Here is a 24774-nt window from a genome sequence, read left to right as displayed (position 1 = left end):
TTAATATTTTATTTATTTAATTTAAATTACACCTCTACCTCGATATAACGCTGTCCTTGGGAGCCAAAAAATCTTACCGCGTTATAGGTGAAACCGCGTTACATCGAACTTGGTTTGCTCTGCCGGAGTGCGCAGCCCTGCCTCCCCCGGAGCACTGCTTTACAGCGTTATATCCGAATTCGTGTCATATCGGGTCGCATTATATCGGGGTAGAAGTGTATTTTAATAGCTTGTAGTAAGTTTAGGACTTAACGAAGGTTGTCAATTTCAAATTTAATTTTAAATAGGTTTATTTGTAAAACGAAAAATATTTAATTGAATTCTAAACATCCAATTTAAATAAAAAAATCAGATTTAAATTAAAAACTTGATTTTTATCCACTCTGGCCTTGGCTCTGTTATATTAGAAGCCTGGTTCTATTCCAATTACTGCCTGAAATAACCTTGTGCAAGTTATCTTATCTGAAATGGGTGAATAATAGTTATCCCTCAAGGTAGCAGTGAGAGACTCTGGCTCATAGTACGGGTTGTGAAATGCACAAAAATATCAACAGCAGTTGGTGGAAGAGCCTGGACTACAACTCATAGCCTCTGGGCTTGCAGGTTAGTGCACCTTCTACTAAAGTACAGGGCATTGCATGGGCAGAAACACACACACACACACACACACACACACACTCTCTCTCTCTCCCTCCTTCCTGAAATCTGTTCCAAATAGTCAAACTTTTATTATCACTGTGCTGATTGGCTAGCAATAGCTCTAATTTTGAACAATAGTTACTAATCATTTGCAAAGGTAGTCCGCTGTTGACTGCAACTGATGACTTTTCTGGGCAAAAATGAATTGTTAATTCACAATGCCCCTTGCCCATTTTATTTTTTGAGTGTCAAACACTGCAGGTACACCCCCATTCTGAAGATACCAAAAGAATAAATGTTTGTTTTACTGTATTCCACCACAGATACAAAAAGAATAGAAATAGAAAACAAAGGATACTGGATGAACAGAAAAATAGGGTCCAATCACTAGAATAAAACAAATGAAACTGAATTTTGCTGCTGCTGAATCACAAAGAAAAATACTAGCCTGCCAAATCCCTAACAGCTGCAATTACTCACGTTGCATAAGAAAAACAGTGTAAAGCTTGATGAAAATAATCTCTGGGTAAAATAAATCTCTTTATCTTTTGTCTACAGCAATCAATATTATCCAATGAAAACACACTTCTACTAAAAATTATGAATATTATGTGGGCAGTGCTTGTACTTGTACAGTAAATTAAAACAACAAAGTAAAATAAGCTCCCCCACGCATGCTGCTCTCCAGAAGCATCACCACACAGCTGGAGATGAGCTGTTACTGGAAAGTGGATATTACGGAGGGGTTGTTGCATAGCAGAAGGCCTGTGTAGGGAGATCACTGAAGGGGGCATGGTAGGGTGCAGGGACAGGGCCTATCTGTTGAACTGCTTAATTTGCCTGCTGAGGGAGCTGTCAGCTCTGATAATTGCTAGATAAAACTACACTGAATGTGCTAGTGTGCTGCATCCACAGTGGCAGAAAAAATCATTTAAGCCTCAGTTATTCGAGGCTTTACCCCTAGAAGCTATCAAGGTAACATCAATTGACCGTGGACTCCCTATCGATTGAAGCACTTTTGAATGTGTATACAAGGTGTATTTCGGTCATGAGGGATAGTACCATTGATTGCTTGCTCTCTCTCTCTGAGACCAAGCCAGGGTTAAGAACAGATTTTTAGAGACAGATTTACTGTAAAAATCAGATCTTTAAAATAAAGCTCAATCATTTTGTTCAACACAGCATTCCGAAAATTAATGTGTCAAGGATTATGTTTTTCTAATAATAAAAAAGGCACCATATTTAAAGAAAAACCCATACACTAAAAAGGTAATTTCTGGGTTTCCCTCCCATCACTAGTAAGCATCTTACTAGAAAGTGACATCATTTGCGACATGGAAGTGTGAGGGACAGTAAACTAATCTTCTCCTTGAAATAAAGATGAACTGCAATGATTTTTTTCTACATCAAAAGTGGGGAAAAACCTGCTAAATATCACACAACAAGAGTATCACTGAATTGAAAGCAATCTATTAAAAAATATATATATATTGCACCAAAAACACCAGTGAAGTTGTATAAGAGAAAGAACCAGACATTTCAAACAAATTAAAGATTTATGGTGCTGTTTTTTAAAAAAGAAAACAAAACCTATTTGTAGTTTAAATAAGCTCTATTGGTCTCTAGGCAAATCTGAACTGGCTCCCATTATGACAATGCTGCTGTATTGTTTCCTCTTTGTTCTAGAGTAAACAAGGTTAATTAATAGTAAATAACAATATATTTTACATTACATTGCTGGAATCGGTGGTTCAAGTCAATGTCAGAGCAACACGGGAAGAGGAAAAAAGGAAACATAATTCAATACTGGGAATTCTCAAGCTATTAGCTTTGCAAGTTTGCAAGGCCAAGCATGCAAGAGCTAGGAAATGAGAGTATTAAGGTTGCTTTGCAACTTTAATTCATTCCCCTTGCGAGTATGCATTGTGATAGTCTTGCCAAAATCAGCACATGGAAAGTCTATGGAAGAGCTGAGCGGGAACCTAGCTCTCCGGGATCCTCATTCTGTGCCTTACATGCACAGAGAATATCCTCTCTCTTCTTGCAACTCTCTACCTCAGGGGTCGGCAACCTTTCAGAAGTGGTGTGCCGAGTCTTCATTTATTCACTCTGATTTAAGGTTTTGCGTGCCAGTAATACATTGTAACGTTTTTAGGTCTCTTTCTATAAGTCTATAACATATAACTAAACTATTGTTGTTATGTAAAGTAAATAAGGTTTTTAAAATGTTTAAGCAGCTTCATTTAAAATTAAATTAAAATGCAGAGCCCCCCAGACTGGTGTCCAGGACCTGGGCAGTGTGAGTGCCACTGAAAATCAGCTCGCTTGCCGCCTTTGGCATGCGTGCCATAGGTTGCCTACCCCTGCTCTACCTCATTCTCTGTCTATCTTGTGTACTAAAGTAGGCAGAGGTCCTGCAGAACAAACAGTAAAGAATTAAGTAATTAAAATTGCATTATAATATTTAAGCACTGGGGGCCAAATTAAGTTTGTACCAGTACCCCTAATTCTGGCATTTCCTAACTTTTCAGTCCTGACTATCCAACCTTAACATTCATCTGAGAGAGAGAAATTCCATCATGTGGAACCATATTGATCCATCACATGGGTCATCAGTGGGGTTGGAACCCAAGACCTTTAAAGCACGAATCTCTACCAATTGAGCTAAATGAGTAAGTAGTAGCAGCAGGAAGCTGTTGTCCTCTCTGTCAGTGATTCTCAACCAGGGGTACATATACCCTGGGAGTACTCAGAGGTCTTCCAAGGGGTACATCAACTCATCTAGATATTTGCCTAGTTTTACAACAGGCTACATAAAAAGCACTAGCGAAGTAAGTCAGTACAAACTACAATTTCATACAATGACTTGTTTATACTGCTCTATATACTATACACTGAAATGTAAGTACAATATTTATATTCCAATTGATTTATTTTATAATTATACGGCAAAAATGAGAAAGTAAGCAATTTTTCAGTAATAGTGTGCTGTGACACTTTTGTATTTTTATGTCTGATTTTGTAAGCAAGTAGTTTTTAAGTGAGGTGAAACTTGGGGGGTACACAAGACAAGCTAGATTCGTGAAAGGGATACATTAGTCTGGAAAGGTTGAGAGCCAGTTGTGACCCTCTTTGTGGTTTACACAACAATTTGTTAGACAGAAAAGTAATGTTAGAGATCAGGAACCCTGGTTTCTATTCCTAGCTATAAAGGGAATGTGGTCTAGTACACTGGCTCTCAACCTTTCCAGACTACTGTACTCCTTTCAGGCTTCATGTTTTTAAAGCCCAGCTTGACAAAGCTCTGGCTGGAATGATTTAGTTAGCGTTGGTCCTGCTTTGAGCAGGGGATTGGACTATATGACCTCCTGAGGTCTCTTCCAACCCTAATATTCTATGATTCTAAATCAGGGTTCTATTTCCAGCTCTGCCTGATGTGACCTAGTATAATCTCTCAGTTAACATTATTTGTAAAATGGAAGAAAGATACTTTTCTTCCTCCTAAGGTAGGACTATGACGGCTTGCTCAATAATAAGGGTGTGAAGTGCACAGAATTAATATTAGTCAGTGGAACAACTGAGACTAGTCATCTCCCCTTGGGTTCTAACACAGTACACCTTTCCATGTGGCTTCTGTGTTCCTCCTATCAATCTTTAGCTTTGTGCATTCTACATAGGAGACTTAGTGTGACTGGGAGAATGCTCAATGCATTTGCCATGAAGACAGATCAGTGAAGCTAGAGCATGCTCAGTACAGTGGCATGTCTGAAGTTTTTAGCAACAAGCCTGTAACACAGTGGCTCTCAAATTTTTGTACTGGTGACTCCTTTCACATAGCAAGCCTCTGAGTGCGACCCCCCCCTTATAAATTAAAAACACTTTTTATATATTTAACACCATTATAACTGCTGGAGGCAAAGTGGGGTTTGGGGTGGAGGTTGACAGCTCGCGACCCCCCATGTTATAACCTCGTGACCCCCTGAGGGGTCCCGACCCCCAGTTTGAGAACCCCTGCTGTAACAAGCTCTTCTGAGCATGTGCAAAGAATCATTTTCAGAAGTTTTAATAACTCATCCAAATCTGGGAAGATTTTCATGGGGACAGCGAAAGGTAACTCGCCCCAGTACTACTCTAGTCAAATTTCAAGTTCCTGTTCCAAAGTAAGGAAGTGCTGGAAGCATTCAAAGAAATGGTTGCGAATTAAAACAAACATCCCACCATCACACATAAACCAAAAATTCCTCCCCACTAGAAAAAAATACCACCCCCTCCATTTCATTCTCTGAAATGGTTGAACCATTGCCATTGAAACTCAAAGTTAGCCTGAGGCATAAAGCAAGCAGGGAAAATGTTTAAAGTATGACTAAGTTATAAGCCACTGAAAACAGTGGCTTATAATGGAAAGTGTTAGACAACCTTAATTATAGTCATTGCTATTATCTCCTCCTATAATGTCAAATTTCAAGGTTCTGTTAGTTATTCTCTGAAAAACAATCAGAACTCTTTTTATGTTAGAAAAAAACTAGTTTTTATCCTTTCAGTTCCAAAATGGCGAAAATTTTCTTGAACTTAAAAACACAATTTTGGACACAGACCAACTATGGAAAATTTCAGCCCCAGTGGTGAATGTTTGGGTAAGATACAAGTATGTAAAATGGCTCATAATGGAAACTGATTTACAACTTAACTATAGTGGTTGCTACCGGTGACCACTATAATAGACTTTGGCATGTAATAGCACAGGAATCCCATTATCTTTATTTATATAACAGCATTTTCCTGTAGAAGTGTGATATAAGACTTCTAAAATAAGGTCTGACACAAACTGGATAAGCATTCACCCTTTTCCCATCTGTACTTCTCAGAAGATTAACAAACCGTGTAGCGCCTCATCAGATCTCTACATTTAGAAAGAGAATTACTATATTCCAACTTGTCAGATATATTAGGAAAACAACATGGCAAATCCTTTGACCAAATAGTTTGGCTATAATAGTTACTTGCTAAATCTCAGTCCAACCTTTCTAAGCCATTGCAGTCTTGTCTCTTTATTGAATTCTTGAACCTGGATTTTTAACTGAAATATCAGTACTCACCAGACCTGTAGAGCAGCAGTAACCCAGGCTGCTCTCTGCATCTCTAGCTTTAGCTCATTTGAAGTACATTGAAGTAATGTTATTAAAATGTACTGCCAAGGAAGACAGAAGGCTATAGCTGCAATTCCCACTGACTAATTCATAAAGCTACAATGGTTCAGAAAGCAAGAGGCACCCATTTTCTTGGCTGAAGCAATAGAACAGTAGTACTAGCAGCAAAATTAATATTTCTTTAGGGCTACCATACGTCTGGATTTCCCCGGACATGTCCGGATTTTCGCTCTTTAAATAGCCGTCTGGGGGGGGATTTCTAAAAATCTAAAAATGTCCGGGATTTCCCCCCGGTCGGCTATTTAAAGAGCGAAAAGCGGCTGACAGGGCGGCCGAGCGCTGCTCGCATTGGGGCCTTGGCAGCCAAAGCCCCTTCCCGGCTCCCCCCATGCCCTGCAGCCTTAGCATGCCGCCTGGCAGCGCTGGGGGGCGGGGCAGTGTGCCTGTGAGGGAACGCGGCGGTGGGGCTGGCAGTGGCGGCCAGAGCCCCTTCCCCGCTTCCCCCCTCCTCCACAGCCTCAGCTCGCTGCCCGGCAGCGCTCGGGGGCGGGGGGGGAGACACCTGCTCTAAGCCAAGCGGCACGGTAAGGGGGCCGGGGAGTTGGAGAAGGGGGGCAGTCAGGGGACAGGGAGCGGGGGGAGGGTTGGATGGGTCGGGAGTTCGGGGGGGGAGCTGTCAGGGGGGCAGGGGTGTGGAGAGGGGTCGAGGCAGGCAGGGGCAGGGGGCGTTAGATGGATCGGGGGTTCAGGGGGGGTTGTCGGGGGCCAGGGGTGTGGAGAGGGGTCGAGGCAGCCAGGGAGCAGAGGGGGTTGGATGGGTCAGGAGTTCTGGGGGTCCTGTCAGGGGGCGGGGAGCAGTTGGATAGGGCATGGGAGTCCCAGGGGTCTGTCTGGGGTTGGGGGTATGAATATGGGGTGGGGGTGTGGATAAGGGTTGGGGCAGTCAGGGGAGAGGTATGGTCCTAGGGGGCAGTTAGGGTGGGGGGTTCTCAGGAGGGGGCAGTCAGGGGACAAGAAGCAGGGAGGCTTAGATAGGGGGTGGGGTCCTAGGGGGCAGTTAGTGGCAGGGGTCCCAGGAGGGGGCAGTCAGGGGTTGGGGGTTCTGAGGGGGGCAGTCAGGGGGTGGGAGGTGGGAGGGAGTGGATGGGGGCGGGGCAGGGCGGGAGCAGGGCTAGAGTGGGGCTCCCCCCCCCGTCCTCTTTTTTGATTGTGGAAATATGGTAACTCTAATTTCTTTCTTCCCCACAAAGATAAGACTAGGAAAAGAAAGACTATAGCAGAGGAACCAACATCAAGATATACTGTAATTACAACATGTCATTTATTGAGCCAAAATATTCTAGCCCACCAGTTCATTCTATTAAGTGTTGTAGGATTTACTTTTTGCTTTGTTTTAAACATACAAACACACGTGAGCACATCCTCACTAACCTCTGCTTCAGCAGCTTGTGACTGCAAGAGCTGTCGTATACGAAGTATGTCCTTCTCTATTTGCTGAATTCTTGCCACCCTTACCTAAAAATGAATAAATTTTCAAATTTATAGTTTTTTTTAAAAAGAAATATTTACTGTAGAAAATGACAATGTGAAAAGAGAGTTTACGGCAAAAACTGTTGACTAGAAAACAGAACTACTTTATTAATGTGATAATTTCAGTAACTGCGCATAGACATGAAAAGAGGCATACATGAAAATACTTTACACAACGTAATTGTCAGCTGGATTTTTACTACAACTGACATTAATTTGGATCTATTCTTAAACTGACATACTGTATAAACTATCAAAGTATGGTAAGAGACACATTAGCCAGAATACACTTTCCCCCCCTAAACAGTTCCCTCCTGCTCTCATTGATGTATCGTGTAGTCTTGAGAAAGTTACTTCACCTCACCGTCTTAGATGCCCTGTTTGTAAAATATGGATAAAACTAAATACAAAGCTATCCTATACAGAGGTGTTGCAAGGATTTACATTTGCAGAGTGTTTTCAGCCTGTAAAATGTTGAATAACTTCCATGTATTATTTATTAGCCATTCTTTGGTCAAACTATGTGTACTACTACAATCCTGTGTTAGCCCTATCACAATTACTTCCACATAACTGAAAACTGACTTCAGAAACACCAATTTGCATAATCAAAGGCAGTAAGACAGTGTTATATACAGAAGTCTTGCTAAGTAGCAACAATAGGAAACTAAGCAAAAAAATACACATAAACTTCAAAAGAACTCAAGAGTAACAGTCTGATATTAACAGACACTAAAACCAGATCTCTCTCATAGTTTTAGGGTTGAGAAAACATTTTGATCCTCCCCAAAATGGGAGTTACATTATTATGTAAAGGTATTCTGCTGCTGCTATAAAAAGTCCAGTTTGTAAGTAATTAGCCTGTGACCAGTTGTGGGTGTCACATCATATTGTTACTCCACTCTGTATGACTTCTTACTGTGAGCACACAGAATACTGAAATATTTGGAAATACCTTTTTCTGACTGAAGCATTTTTGTAAATGTCCATATTCAGCTTACTCATAAGAATGGAACTGGAACATTTGGATAATTTTTTTGGTGCTTATGAATAAGGCTACATTTTAATCATGGGTATTTTTAGTAAGTCATGGACAGGTCACGGGCAGTAAACAAAATTCACAGTCTGTGACCTGTCCATGACTTGTGCAATATACCCCTAACTAAAACTAAATAGTTTCTACTGTAGTTTTAGCTCAGCATAGCTCTGTTAAAGTCCTTTTAATGAAGTTTTAGATAAAATGTTATAATCTATAATCTTGTTTCTTGTTTTGAAACAATGAAATAGTTTTGAGTGTAGACTTTTTAAAAACCTAATATTAAATACCTGTAGCTTAATTTTAAGTTTTGCAAGCATTAGTGCCCCTTGCTTCCAAATATTTGAACTGTTTTTTTTAAATGTATATATGTGACACACCTCAAAGTAGCACCCTGGATCTCCCATGTTCACCACTGTCACATGTTTATGATATGTTTTGTACAATGCATGCCTTGTGAGGTATCATTTTAAAAGTCTTGATCTGTTGGACCTTAATATCCTGTTGAATTGTATGTACTATCATTGAATGTGAAGTTATGAAGTATTGCTATATGTGTTACTGAAATATGTTGTGAGGTTGGGAGATGCCCACAGCTGGGGCCTTTCAGTAGCAACAAAGGGGCAACTATCACTGGCCAGACAGGCGCTGATGGCCCATCAAGAAGAATCCATTATCCCAAAGACTTCTTGAAGAGGGGGTGTACACAATGACGGCTGCCTTACCTGCCACATCACACCAAGAATTTTTCTAGCAGCTGGAAGAAAGTATAAAAGAGGGACAGTGACATAATCACTTGGCCTCTCTCCTCTGCACCTCAACACCTGGAAGATTATCTGGAAGACAAAGACTTGGAACTGGGGAGATTGGTCGCAGGCTGGGAAGGGAATCCAGCCTGTGTATTGAGAACTGTGAACTGCCTGTAACATCTATTAGGGTGAGAGACTGCTTGATTCAAATCTTGCTTAGTCTGTAGAATTTAGACTGAGTTTATTCTGATGTAAGCAACTCTGATCTCTATGCCTGCTATATATAATCACTTAAAATCTATCTTTCTGTAGTTAATAAATCTGTTTTATATTTATCTAAAACTGTGTGTTTGAAGTGCTTGGGGGAATCTCAGCTCAGATTACAAAAGCTGGCACATGTCCACTTTCCTTTGACAAAGTGGCGAACTAATTAATGAGCTTGCACTGTCCAATGGAGTCTTGAGCAGTGTAAGATGGGATATTTCTAGCTGGGGTGATTTGCTGGTGCCTCTCTCTCTATGACTTATGAGTGGCTCAGGGAACATTCATGCAATTTAGCTGGGTGTGGGACTCCACATGCTGATGGCTGAGTGATCAGTGCCTGGAGGGGTTTTGCTGCTTGTTACTAGCATAGCATTCTGTGAGACAGCCCAGCCTGGAGAGTTAAAGGGGCACAGCAGTCCCACAGTTCCAGGTGGTACCCCGGGATTCCCATCACAGTAAGGAAAAAGAACATTTCAATGAAATAAATAAAATATGTAAGTACTATATAAAGCCATATTCCCCATATCATAAGAGGACATTTTACATTTGTTTACTGTTTTATGATGTAGGAAAGCTAAGAGGAAAAAAGACAAAACGAAAAGGAAAGAAAAAGTTAAGGAAAAAATGGGAAAAGATCAGGCACAAAGAACAGATTATGAAAGAGAGGTGGTTTTCCTTAACCTTTTTTTTAGGCCAAAAATGAAGAGTCCTCATGACATACTCAGAATTTGTCCTTTTTAATCAGCCTTTATTTGATGAATTTGTGAACTCAGCTGAGTCTAGATACAAAACTCAACTATTCCACTGAAATCACACTGGGTATGAAGGAGTCAAGACACACATACAAAATCAAATCAACTATAAGATCAAAGTTGGTGTTTTTTTGTTTTCTTGGGTTTTTTGTTTTGTTTTTGTTTTTTGGTATAAGTTCTCAGACGTTCAGAAAAACATGAGCGGAACTAAAATTGCACTCTGGATCATGCGATTAAATTTTGTTCCAAAATACTGAACGTCTTATTTATAGACACCCACATTAATGTCTACTTAATATTTCCCCTTAGTTTTACTATAAAAAATAGGGAAAAAATAGCATTAAAAATGTGACCAGAAAAGCACAAAAAAGTAGGATTAGTAGCACTGGTTAATGCTGTACAAACTTTCTCACACAGAGTTTAGTTACTGTAGTACACTTCTACCTTGATATAACGCTGTCCTCGGGAGCCAAAAAATCTTACCGCGTTATAGGTGAAACCGCGTTATATCAAACTTGCTTTGATAGGCCGGAGTCCGCAGCCCCGCCCCCCCGGAGCACTGCTTTACCGCGTTATATCAGAATTCATGTTATATCGGGTCATGTTATATCGGGGTAGATGTGTATATCTATATTCTAATTTGTATTTCTTCTGTTAGTTTGCTGGGGAAGAGAGAACATGGCTTTGTAAAGGGAAATCATGCCTCTCCAATCTATTAGAATTCTTTGAGGGGGTCAAACATGTGGACAAGGGTGATCCAGGGGATATAGTACACTTAAACTTTCAGAAAGCCTTTGACAAGGCCCCTCACCAAAGGCTTAAGGAAAGTAAGCAGTCATGGGATAAGAGAGAAGGTCTTCTCATGGATCAGTAACTGGTTAAAAGATAGGAAATAATGGGTAGGAATAAATAAATTTCAGAATGGAGAAAGGTAAATACACCTCTACCCCGATATAACGCTGTCCTTGGGAGCCAAAAAAAATCTCACTGCGTTATAGGTGAAACTGCGTTATATTGAACTTGCTTTGATCCGCCAGAGCGCGCAACCCCGACCCCCCAGATTGCTGGCTTTACCGCGTTATATCCAAATTCGTGTTATATCGGGTCGCGTTATATCGGGGTACAGGTGTAGTTGTGTCCCCCAGGGCTCTGTACTGGGACCTATATTGTTCAACATATTCATAAATGATCAAGAAAAAGGGGTAAATAGTGAGGTGGCAACATTTGCAGATGATACAAAATTACTCAAGATAGTTAAGTCCAAAGCAGATTGTGAAGAGTTACAAAGGGATCTCACAAGACTGGGTAACAAAATGGCAGATGAAATTCAAGGTTGATAAATGCAAAGTAATGCACATTAGAAAACATAATCCCAATTATACATACAAAATTATGGGGTCTAAATTAGCTGTTACTTCTCAAGAAAGAGATCTTGGAGTCATTGTGGATAGTTCTCTGAAAATATCTGCTCAGTGTGCAGCGGTTGTCAAAAGAGCTAACAGAGTGTTAGGAACCATTAGTGATAGATAACAAGACAGAAAATATCATAATGCCTCTATACTGGGTGCAGATCTGGACGCCCCATCTCAAAAAAGATATATTGGAATTGAGAAAGATACAGAGAAGGATAACTAAAATGATGAGAGGTATGGAACAACTTCTGTATGAGGAGAGATTAATAAGACTGGGACTTTTCAGCTTGGAAAAGAGACCACTAAAGGGGGATATGACAGAGGTCTATAAAATCTTGACTGATGTGCAGAAAGTGAATAAGGAAATCTTATTTACTTTTTCACATAACACAAGAACTAAGTGTCACCCAAATGAAATTACTAAGCAGCAGGTTTAAAACAAATTAAAGGAAGCTCTTCACACACCGCACAGTCAACTTGTGGAACTCTTTGCCAGGGGATGCTGTGAAGGCCAAAACTATAACAGGGTTCAAAAAAGAACTAGATAAGTTCATGGAGGACAGCTCCATCAATGGCTATTAGCCAGGATGAGCAGGGATACAACACCATGCTCTGGGTGTCCCTGGCTTCTCTTCACCAGAAGCTAGGAGTGGACAACAGAGGATGGATCACTTGAGGATTGCCTGTTGTGTTCATTCTCTCTGAAGCACCTGGTACTGGCCACTATTGAAAGACAAGATACTGGGCTAGATGGACCATTGGTCTGACCCAGTATAGCCATTCTTTTGTCTAGTCTTAGGCCAGGTCTACACTACCGCGGTAGTTAGACGGCTGGCAATCGAAGTTCCGGGTTCGATTTATCGTGTCTGGTCTGGACGCGATAAATCGAACCAGGAAGTGCTCGCCGTTGACTGCGGTACTCCAGCTCAACGAGAGGAGTACCGCGGAGTCGACGGGGGAGCCTGCCTGCCGCGTGTGGACCGCGTCTGAACCGCGGTAAGTTCGAACTAAGGTATGTCGACTTCAGCTACGTTATTCACGTAGCTGAAGTTGCGTACCTTAGTTCGAATTGGGGGGTAAGTGTAGACCAGGCCTTAGACACCTTTTGTGAAGTGAGTAACCGCTATGCCAAAATGAACAGTGGTTTTCTGATGTAGACAGACGTCTAGTAGGGCCCAGAGTATAATGAGACTTTTTTCCCCCACTTGTAAGCAGGTTTTAATTGTGAAGAGATGAAAGTGGAAATAATGCATTAATTTATTTGTAATGTTTATAAGTGGGCTTATCATATATCTCTAAGTGCATATACAAAAATACAACTAAAGAGCAACAACAAATTGATCCAATATCTAATAAAATGACTCAACCACTGGAGTGGCATATGAATGGCTCCATTTTTTTCTCTTGGGAGGAACAAGAGGATTTATGGAAGTGTTCGTCTGTTGTAAGGGTTCTCTTCTGTGGATTAACATTGTAGGTAGAGTTCTATTCCGTTCCCCACTCCCATTCCAAGTGTACACAGGGGCCCACTGGCAGCTGTCTTTTACGAAGTAAAGCTCTTCTTGAAATCTTGTCCTCCTTTGACTTCTGTGACTGTCCTCTCCAAGTTCTCTTACATCTCTAATTGCTCCTTCAGCATGTCCTTTGGAGCAATGGTTCTCAAAGCTGGTCCGCCGCTTGTTCAGGGAAAGCCCCTAGCAGGCCGGGCCGGTTTGTTTACCTGCTGCGTCCGCAGGTTCAGCCGATCACGGCTCCCTGGGCTTTCCCTGAACAAGCAGCGGACCGGCTTTGAGGATCCTCCTCATTCCTTCTCCAACTTTCTGTGGGGGTAACACAAGGCTCTGTCCTTGGTCCTCTTCTTTTCTCCCTCTTCACTTTATAGGCAATATCATCCACAAACACAAATTAAACTACTACATTTATGCTGATAATTCACAGATGTACCTCTTTCCCTCTGTCTGTCAAAACCAAACTCTGAGCCTGACTGTGACACTTCCTCATGGATACACCTCTACCCCAATATAACACGGTCCTCAGGAGACAAAAAAATCTCACCTTGTTATAGGTGAGACCACGTTATATCGAACTTGCTTTGGCCCGCCCTGTTCCTTGTTCCCTGACTGCCCCCTCCAGAGACCCCCCATCCCTAATCACCTCCAGGACCCCACCCCCTACCCAACCCCCCCGCTCCCTGTCCCCTGACTGCTCCGACCCCTATCCACACCCCCCACCCCGACAGGCACTCACTGGCAGCAGCAGGAAGCGGAGCAGCCCGGCCCCAGCCCGCTCCACTCCGCCACCTCCCAGCCGTGGTGCTCCGCTTCCCGCCGCCGGTGAGTGCGGGGAGGTTGGGGAAAGGACGCCCCCCCGCACTCACCTGCGGCGAGAAGTGGAGCAACGCGGCCCCAGCCTGCTCCACTTTCCTTGGCCGGGCCCCAGCCATGTCGCTGGGGAAAGGTCCTGCACTCACCTGCAGTGGGAAGCGGAGTGACGTGGCCAGCCCGCTCCACTCTGCCAGCTCCCAGCCGCGGTGCTCCGCTTCCCGTCGCAGGTGAGTGCCGGGAGGTTGGGGAAAGGATGGCCCCCCATACTCACCTGAGGCGGGAAGCGGAGCGCCGCGTCTGGGAGGTGGCAGAGTGGAGCGGGCTGGAGCCGGGCTGCTCCGCTCCCGCTGCTGCGGGGGGGGATCCCTTCCCCCAAGCCCCCTCCCCCGAGCAACATGGCTGGGGCTGGGGCGAGGGAAGCAGAGCAGGCTGCTCCCGGCCCCCCGCTAATCCCCAGGGCCCACTCTGGGGCCCCCAAAAGTGCCCCCCCACAGCTCCTGCCTCCCAGACCTTGGGGGGGGGGGGAGCCCCTGACCACCCCCGAGACCCTCTGCCCCTTATCCAACCTCTCGGCCCCAGCCTGGCCCGGCACCCTTAACACGCTGCTCAGAGCAGCGTGTCAGAGCTTTACTGCCTTGTATGCGAACCTGCGTTATATCGGGTCGCGTTATATCGGGGTAGAGGTGTATTTAGCTTCTGCTAAACTCAACATGGCTAAAACAGAGCTCCTAAACTCCCACCCAAACCCTACTTGCCACCTCATTTTTTGATCACTTTACTCAGGTCTGTCAACTGCGCATTGATTTTGACACAGACCTCTCTCTAGGTCCTCACATGCATGCTATGTCTAAATCTTGCCAATTCTTTCTGCTTAACATCTTTAAGACACAGCCTTTCTTATCCATCCACACAACTAAAATTCTCTTCCAAGCTCTCATCATCTCAGGTCTTGATTACTGCAACATCCTTTTCTCTGGCCTTCACAAATGCTTTCTTGGCCCAATCATATCTATTCAGAATGCTGCTGCAAAAATAATTTTCTTAAGCACACTGCTTTGACCACATCACCCCCTTCTTTGAATCCTTCCTCTGACTCCCCCCCTTTTCTATTGCATCGAACATAAGCTGATTATCTTCACTTTCAAGTCCCTTAATAGTCACCATCCTCTCTCTCATTTGCTATGGAGCTGTCTGTGCTTGCTTCAGATATACATTCTGACAGAAGACATTGAAAGCTTAGAAAACTGTGGAGCAGAATGAAAGTTGCAGAATATATGAGTTCACTGTAGTTACAAGTATGAATAGCCTAGTTTATATTACTTGAACACTATGGTGAACTAATGTACATAGAGTTCACTATCAACGTATCAGTTTACTCCTAGTTATCTGAAAACCAGTTAACTTTTATCCATTTTTAATATCATAATTTCTACCCTTGATATGAAAAATCCAGGATGAGCTAGAGTTCATGTTCAGAAGAAAGTTATAGTTTTCTTGCACACATACATGTCTTCCATTCTTTCTTTGAATTTTGTAGAAATATAAGGATGGTGCTGTGATTACAATCAACAGGACACTGAACATTTTTGAAGGGTCTCATGAACTAAGATCTACCTATGTTAATTCCCAGCAGAAAACAGAACATATAAGGAGGTAGCTACTTAGAGATAACATCCTTTCAAAGTAATACAGCTACAGTTGGGGAATGGGGGGAGAGAAGAGAGAGGCAGAGTGTTTAAAGGTTAAAACCAGTGACCAGATATGATATCCCATTTTAAATACATCAGTTACTCCTATTTCAAACAGCAGAAGTGGCTCTTTTGAGTGCCCATAAAAGCTAGGCATCCAGGTTACAGTGCCCACTCAGCTTACTTCACTGTACCAAAGTGTGCGTAATAAAGGACTCTTTTTAACACTTCTGCTGGCGGTTCAACATTGCTTTCTCCTACAGCCTTAATCTACACACCTGACAGACTGAGTCCTAAAATGAGAAACTACAGATTATGTTGCCAAAAATGAATTTTACATAAACCAGGGATACTAGGAAAGTCCCACTAGTTTGTTTACCTGTTTCATTATGAAAAGCTTTTTAAAAATAATTAGACACTCGACCAATTAAAATTACTTCATATGTATTTTGTATTAAAGTGAGAGTTCAATGAAGAAAATTAAGATTGAAGAGTATATTATTTTGATTAATTCATTTTGATAAAATTTTCAGTCACAAGAAAGCATGCTATTCTGCTGAGTTATGTACTTTAGTGCTTTGGAACTGTGTGGTAATGAATTATGAAGGTTATCCAACATTGACATAGTGACAGTAGTCTGCATGAGCAGTCAGCAATTGATAATTTCCATTTCTGGTGCCACATAGCTCCATTTTGGGTTCTATTTTCAAATATGGGTGAAATGGTCTGCTTGCAAAATTCTTCATGCATTCATGAAGGCAAAACCACCCTTTGCTGGAACAAACAGAGATTTATGGGTATAGTGAGTATGAATATATTTTTGTAGGTTCATCTGGACTTAATGATTAGCCCTTTATACATGTACTTTGGTGACAGTTTAACAAAAGCAGTGGGATTTTATTTTAAACTCAATAATGCAAACTAAAAGAAGACAGTAAAGCAAAATAGAAAAAAGGCAGTTTCAGACACATGCTAATTAAAATTACAGTTATAATACTCATTAACCAATATTTAAAAATACTCCCCTTTTGGAGGGATTTTCTACCTCAGAAGTTCTCAGAACTGCTCCTAAGTCTTCTACTAATCCAGTAGTGGGATATTTGCTCATTTACTGTAGAGAGCAGGGATTCTGTACAATACACCTTTTGATACCAATTTTTATATTTAAAAAGTTCTCTACATGGAAAAACTCTAAGGGCTGGTCTATACTTAGCCGCTAGTTCGGCGGCTGGAAATCGAACTTCCTGGTTCGATTTATCGCATCTGGTCTGGACGCGATAAATCGAACCAGGAAGTGCTCGCCGTCGACTGCGGTACTCCAGCTCAACGAGAGGAGTACCGCGGAGTCGACGGGGAGCCTGCCTGCCGCGTGTGGACCGCGTCTGAACCGCGGTAAGTTCGAAGTAAGGTATGTCGAATTCAGCTACGTTATTCACGTAGCTGAATTTGTGTACCTTACTTCGACTTGGGGGTTAAGTGTAGACCAAGCCTAAGACACTGCTATGTTCATAAACACTTCAAAAAGACAATCACCAATAATTTAATAAAATCAAAAGGATAACCCATTCTATTCAGTTTAACTTTAAAAAGTAAAACCTAGTTTAAAAAAAAATTACCTGTGCCCGCTTCTCCATGTCCTGACAAGTACCTAATTGTTCTTCCATGGCAGCTCTGATTTGCCTCGCCTCATATTCTAATTGCCTTCTTGTCATGTCTGTTTGCAAAGAGAACTGGAATCCAAACATGGAAAAGACATTTTAGCAAGCAATTCTGGATAAAAACTATCCTGAACAAATGCAGAACAATTAATTTCATACTGGAACTTCATAAATTTAGACAAAAACTGAACACTAAAATAAAACGTTATTGGTTATCAACAAGGATACATGCTACTATCCAATGGCTAGATTTTTTCCTGTAAATCATGTAAATTGTCTAAACAAAAGACCACACCACAACATGCAAGGAGGATTCAGACACCAACATATGTAAATCAGCATACCACCAGAAGACTTATTCTGCAAGCTCTCTAAGTGGGGGGGGGGAATTTCTATGTACGTATCAACCAGCCACTGCTAATACAGGTACTTTTACTACAGTATTGTTAGATGCAGTAGATTATCAAGCTCATACCCCAAGAATAAAAGATATTAAGTAGACTTAGGATCTAGAGATGAAATACAAGTATTAATTAATGTTATAACACGGGGCCTACAGGCCTGTGATATATTCAACTTAGCCGCACAAGGCCTTAGGCATGAAACAGGTTGGCAAGACTAAAGTAATTGTGTACCAGTAAAGGGTAATATTACAGTAAAAGATGGGGTAAGTGCTGATGTTCTGGAAGTGAGAGTTCAATGAAGAAAATGAAGATTGAAGAGTATATTATTTTATTAATAACAGACCTGAAAATATGCTGCAATGTGCCAGTTAATACCACAAGATGCCACACAGTAACATTTTGGGGGATTCTGTAATAACCTCTAGTTGCTATGGTAACTTTCTGACACAGATGTTAATGAGAATGAGAAACTAAGGAGATAGTCAATGAGAAATGGGGCACCCCTAAATTAGTGGAGTGTGGAAGTATGGATAAGAGAAAAGGAGTTGGAACCCTTATGCATATGCATGAGCCTTAGCAGGCAAATAGTTATCCTATCCTCGGGGGGGAGGAGGGAGAGGGGAAAGGGAGGGAAGCCAGGATGACAACCACAGGAGGAGGAGGAGGAAGAGGATGACTGCCACTCCATGGACCCCCAGCAGGACCTGCGAGATGTGAGTAATGCCAGTCATAGGACTCAACACTTTACACTCTCTCTCTGTCTTCTATTGTATTCAATGGTTGTGGGATTGTTTATCTGCTTAGTGGATTTGTTGATACAGGGATTTGTGATAAATTGCAATGGTTTCTCATGTGCTTATAGGGCAGGGGTGGGCAAACTTTTTGGCCCAAGGGCCACATCTGGGTATGGAAATTGTATGGCGGGCCATGAATGCTCATGAAATTGGGGGCTGGGGTGTGGGAGGGCTCCGGCTGGAGGTGCGGGCTCTGGGGTGGGGCTGGGGATAAGGGGTTGGGGATGCAGGAGGTTCTCCAGGCTGGGACCGAGGGGTTGGGAGGATGGGAGGGAGATCAAGGCTGGGGCAGGGGGGCGGCAGGGGGGCAGGCTCTGAGCGGCACTTACCTCCAGCAGCTCCCAGAAACAGCAGCATGTGTCCCCCCTCTAGCTCCTATGCGGAGGTGCGGCAGACGGCTCTGCGCACTGCCCCGTCCGCAGGTGCCACCCTTGCAGCTCCCATTGGCTGCGGTTTCCAGTCAATGGGAGCTGCAGGGGCGGCGCTTGAGGCAGAGGCAGCGTGCGGATTAAAATGTTTAAATGATTAAAATGTCTGGAGAGCTGGGCCGTAGTTTGCCCACCCCTGTTCTAGGGACTCTTCTTCTAATCGTAATGATACCAATATTCCTACTGCATTAGCCCTCAGGTGACTGAACGTTTATTGACCACTGCGCTCTAAAAGATTGATTAATATCGGTTATTGATTAATCAGTCAATCACCAATCCATCTATAAGGCTACAGGTGGTCCCACACAGTATATTCTTTAGGGCGTCAAGCAAGTCTAGTTTTAAACATCTCAATGTAGACTTAAAATTACAGATCTTTTGAAAATGGACAAAAAATAAAAGCCTGCAAGAAAATCAATTTAATCATAAAAAGCAACAGAGTGTCCTGTGGCACCTTATAGACTAGCAGATGTATTGGAGCATAAGCTTTCGCAACAATCATCATGTACATGCATCTGACGAAGTGGGTATACACCCACGAAAGCTTATGCTCCAATACATCTGTTAGTCTATAAGGTGCCACAGGACTCCTTGTTGCTTTTTACAGATTCAGACTAACACAGCTACCCCTCTGATAATTTAATCATAGAATCTCAGAACTGCAAGGGACCTCGAAAGGTTGAAAGGTCATCTAGTCCAGTTCCCTGCACTTGTGGCAGGACTAAGTATTATCTAGACCATTCCTAACAGATGTTTGTCTAACCTGGTCTTAAAAATCTCCAATGATGGAGATTCCACAACCTCCGTAGGCCATTTATTTCACCCTGACTGGAAGTTTTTCCTAACGTCCAACCTAAACCACCCTTGCTGCAATTTAAGCCCACTTCTTTTCTTCCTCCTCTTTGTAACAACATTTTACAGACTTGAAAACTGTTATGTCCCCTCTCAGTCTTCTCTTTTCCAGACTAAACAAACCCAATTTTTTCAATCTTCCCTCAGAGGTCATGTTTTCTAGACCTTTAATCATTTTTGTCGCTCTTCTCTGGACACTCTCCAATTTGTCCACATCCTCCTAAAATGTGGTGCCCAGAACTGGACACAATACTCCAGTTGAGGCCTAATCAGCACGGAGTAGAGCGGAAGAATTACTTCTCGTGTCTTGCTTACAACACTCCTGCTAATACATCCCAGAAGGATGTTCGCTTTTTTTGCAACAGCATTACACTGTTCACTCATATTTAGCTTGTGGTCCACTATGGCCCCAGATCCCTTTCCGCAGTACTCCTTCCTAGGCAGTCATTTCCCATTTTGTATCTGTGCAACTGATTGTTCCTTCCTAAATGGAGTACTTTGCATTTGTCTTTATTGAATTTCATCTTATTTACTTCAGACCATTTCTCCAGTTTGTCCAGATCATTTTGAATTTTAATCCCATCCTCCAAAGCACTTGCAATGCCTCCCAGCTTAGTATCTTCCACAAACTTTATAAGTGTACTCTGTATGCCATCTAAATCACTGATGAAGATATTGAACAGAACCAGACCCAGAACTGATCCTTGCAGGACCCCACTCATCATGCCCTTCCAGCATGACTGTGAACCACTGATAACTACTCTCTGGGACTGGTTTTCCAACCAGCTTTGCACCCACCTTATAATAGCTCCATCTAGGTTGCATTTACCTAGTTTGTTTATGAGAAGGTCATGTGAGACAGTATCAAAAGCTTTACTAAAGTCAAGATATACCATGTCTACCACTTCCCCCCTATCCACAAAGCTTGTTATCCTGTCAAAGAAAGCTATCAGGTTGGTTTGACACAATTTGTTTTTGACACAACAATCCGTGATGACTGTTACTTATCACTTTATTATCTTCTGGATGTTTGCAAATTGATTGCTTAATTATTTGCTCCGTTATCTTTTTGGGTACAGAAGTTAAGCTGACTGGTCTAATTCCCTGGGGTGTCCTTATTTCCCTTTTTATAAATTGGCACTATATTTGCCCTTTTCCAGTCTTCTGGAATCTCTCCTGTCTTCCTTGACTTTTCAGAGATAATCACTATTGGCTCAGATATCTTCTCAGTCAGCTCCTTGAGTATGCTAGGATGCATCCTGTAATAAATGAAAGGAGGGGGGGGGAGAAAGAGGTAGCTCCCTTTTATGAACACCTAGCCAGCCAGTTAGCTATAAAGTCCCTCTTGGTGGCTGTTCTCTGTTTGCTTTACCTGTAAAGGGTTAACAAGCCCACAGGTAAAAGAAAAGGAGTGGGCACCTGACCAAAAGAGCCAATGGGAAGGCTAGAACTTTTTAAAATGGGAAAAAAACTTCCCATTTGTCTGTTGTTCTCTGGAGAAGGAGACACAGAACAGCAATGCTATAAGCAGGAATGCTGTGTAAGGCTTGAACCAGGTATGAAAATTCATCTTACATACCTAGAAAAAAATCATTGGACAGGGAATGTTGAAATAAATGCGATCAGGTTTATTTCTTTATTTTGGCCTGTGGATCTCCTCTGTGCTAACCCCAGATGCTTTTGTTTTGCTTGTAACCTTCAAGCTGAACCCCCAAAAAGCTATTTTGGGTGCTTAATTTTTGGAATTGCTCCTTTAAAATCTAGCAAAAGCCTATGTTCCAGATGTATTTTCTTCCCTTTGTTTTTAATAAAATTTACCTTTTTTAAGAACAGAATTGGATTTTTGATGTCCTATGAGGTTTGTGCATATGTTGTTTAATTAGCTGGTGGCAACAGCTAATTTCCTTTTTTTCTTTCTCAGCTCTTCCCCGGAGGGGGGTAAAAGGGCTTGAGGGTACCCCACAGGGAGGAATTCCCAAGTGCTCCTTCCTGGTTTCAAGAGGGTTTTTTGAATTTGGGTGCTGACAGTGTTTACCAAGCCAAGGTCAAAGAAAAGCTGTAACCTTGGGAGTGTAATACAAGCCTGGAGTGGGCCTCCATCTTCTGCACTCGAAGTGCCACAGTGGGGATTCAGCCTTGACACATCCCCTTCTACTAGGGAAAATAAATCCTTGAAGAGGGATCACGGGGTATGCAAGGGAAGCTTTGCACGTCAAGGATTAGAGTAAATCAGGGTACTGAGTACTGAACTAGGGATAACCTAGAGTCAGCATCAAGGGCCCCAGCCTTTGGTGGATCCCTCTGGGTGGAACCCTGAAGCATTTAGCATGGTAGAAGATGGAAGCAAACCTTGCTTCTTGATGGAATAACCATCCCACACCACCACATTATGAAGGAGATCCTGGAGAAGTTCTCTGTCCCACAAATTAACTCCAGTGAGTATTTCTGTGGAAAGATATGTCCTAGGCTCCTCATTTTAGCATTTTAATATCTAGCTTTTTAAAAATATTGTACTGGGCAGAAATTTGGTACACCTCTACCCCGATATAACGCGGTCCTCGGGAGACAAAAAATCTCACCGTGTTATAGATGAGACCGCGTTACATCGGGGTAGGGAGAAGAACTGCTTTTACCGCTCCACGCCCCAGCTTCTCTCCCCCCCCCCGGCTTGCCACGCCAATCAACTGTTTGGCCCAGCAAGCCTGGAAGGGGGGGGGGCGGGGAAGCGGAGCGGCGACAGCGCGCTCAGGGGAGGAGGCGGAGATGAGCTGGAGTGGGGAGCGGTTCCTCTGCGCCCCCCCGTTACTTGCTGCAGCCCTCCCCGGGGGCCCCCCACCGCCCCAGCTCACTTCCGCTCCATCTCCTCCCATGAGCGTGCCGCAGCTCCGCCCCCACCCTCCCAGGCTTGCAGCGCCAATCAGCTGTTTTGCGCGGCAAGCCTGGGAGGGAGGAGAAGCGGAGCTGAGCAGCGCGCTCGTGGGAGGAAGCAGAGGCAGAGGTGAGCTGGGGCAGGGGGGCCGCAGCAAGTAAGGGGCGGGGGGCGCAAAGGAACCGCTCCCTGCCCCAGCTCACCTCCACTCCGCCTCCTCCTCCTGGGAGGGAGGGGGGAGAAGCGGAGCTGCGGTGCACTCGTGGGAGGAGATGGAGCGGAGGTGAGCTGAGGCGGGGAGGGCCCTGGGGAGGGCCGCAGCAAGTAACGGGGGGGAGGGGGATGGCGCAGAAGAACTGCTTGCGGTAACACGAATTCGGATATAACGAGGTAAAGCAGCCCCGTCCCCCGGAGCGCTGCTTTACTGCGTTATATCTGAATTCACGTTATATCGGACCGCATTATATCGGGGTAGAGGTGTATATGATTTGCCTATTTACACATTATAAAAGACTTAAAAAAAAAAAACCTTACTTGCTTGAGATGCATCTCAAAACTTTATATTTGCCAAATTTAAGTTTATATTCCATCTCATACGTTGCACATACACTTTGGCCTCTCTTCAATTCTGTTTCTTCAGTGTATCTCAGATTTATCCTAACTCCAGGATATTGGAATGTGTTGGAATTCTTTACGCTAAGGCATTCATATAGTTTTTACTGATAATTATAGAGCCAAATTTAAAAATGTACTTTTCTAACCTTTTAATACAATGTTATCTAATATCATGTGCCATATATTTTATTTACTTGCCTGTAGGGAAGAAATACTTTTTCCACAGAACAAACTTCACTATACATGAAGCTTCATTAAAAAAAAAAATCAAACTACATAAAGGTTTTCAACCGTATACCGATATATCATATATGTCAATGTATATCGTTTTAATAGGGCTGTCGATTAATCACAGTTAACTAACACGATTAACTCAAAAAAATTGATTGTGATTAAAAAAATTAATTGCAGTTTTAATTGCATTGTTAAATAGAATACCAATTTAAATGTATTAAATATTTTTGGATGTTTTTCTACATTTTCAAATATATTGATTTCAATTACAACACAGAATACAAAGTGTACATGGCTCCCTTTATATTATTATTTTTGATTACAAATATTTGCACTAGAAAAATGATAAACTATTTTTCAATTTACCTCATAAAGTACTTTAGTGCAATCTTTTTATCGTGAAAGTGCAACTTACAAATGTAGATTTTTTTTGTTACGTAACTGCACTCAAAAACAAAATAATGCAAAACTTTAGAGCCTACAAGTCCACTCAGTCCTACTTCTCGTTCAGCCAATCATTAAAACAAACAAGTATGTTTACATTTACGGGAGACAATGCCCTCTTCCTGTTTACAATGTCACCTGAAAGTGAGAACAGGCGTTCGCATGGCACTTTTGTAGCTGGCATTGCAAGGTATTTTAGTGCAGGATATGCTAAACATTTGTATGCCCATTCATGCTTTGGCCACCATTCCAGAGGATATGCTTCCATGCTGATGACACTTGTTAAAAAAAAATGCATTAATTAAATTTGTGACTGAACTCTTTGGAGAGAATTGTATGTCTCCGGCTCTGTTTTACCCACATTCTGCCATATATTTCACGTTATAGTAGTCTCAGATGACTCAGCACATGTTCTTCATTTTAAGAACACTTTTGCTGCAGATTTCACAAAATGCAAAGAAGATAGCAATGTGAGATTTCTAAAGATAGCGACAGGGCTCAACCCAAGGTTTAAGAATCTGAAGTGCCTTCCAAAATCTGAGAGGAACGAGGTGTAGAACATGCTTTCAGAAGTCTTCAAAGAGCAATACTCTGATGTGGAAACTACAGAACCCGAACCACCAAAAAAGAAAATCAACCTTTTGCTGGTGGCATCTGATGATGAAAATGAACATGCGTCGGTCCGCACTGTTTGGATAGTTATCGAGCAGAACCCATCATCAGCATGGATACGTCCTCTGGAATGGTGGTCGAAGCATGAAGAGGCACAACAATGCCATGCGAATGCCTGTTCTCACTTTCAGGTGACATTGTAAACAAGAAGTGGGCAGCATTATCTCCCACTAATGTAAACAAACTTGTTTGAGCGATTGGCTGAACAAGAAGTAGAACTGAGTGGATCTGTAGGCTCTAAAGTTTTACATTGTTTTATTTTT

At 42.5% G+C, this 24774-nt stretch overlaps 1 protein-coding gene across 1 annotated transcript in view; it reads right to left on the bottom strand.

The window, feature by feature from the left end:
- The window catches only part of APC (APC regulator of WNT signaling pathway), a 127693-nt gene that overhangs the window by 48871 nt on the left and 54048 nt on the right, over positions 1–24774 (bottom strand). The window contains exons 5-6 of the mRNA XM_026649200.1: positions 17158–17271; positions 7218–7301 (exon numbers count right to left, since the gene is read on the bottom strand). Of these exons, the coding sequence (XP_026504985.1) occupies positions 7218–7301; positions 17158–17271 (198 nt within the window). The remainder of the gene's footprint in view (positions 1–7217; positions 7302–17157; positions 17272–24774) is intronic.

Source organism: Terrapene carolina, unplaced genomic scaffold, assembly GCF_002925995.2.
Source record: "Terrapene carolina triunguis isolate 2854851 unplaced genomic scaffold, T_m_triunguis-2.0 Scaffold69, whole genome shotgun sequence".
NCBI lineage: Eukaryota > Metazoa > Chordata > Testudines > Emydidae > Terrapene > Terrapene triunguis.
Note: the sequence above shows the minus strand (reverse complement) of the source record. Positions and strands in the feature narration are given on the sequence as shown.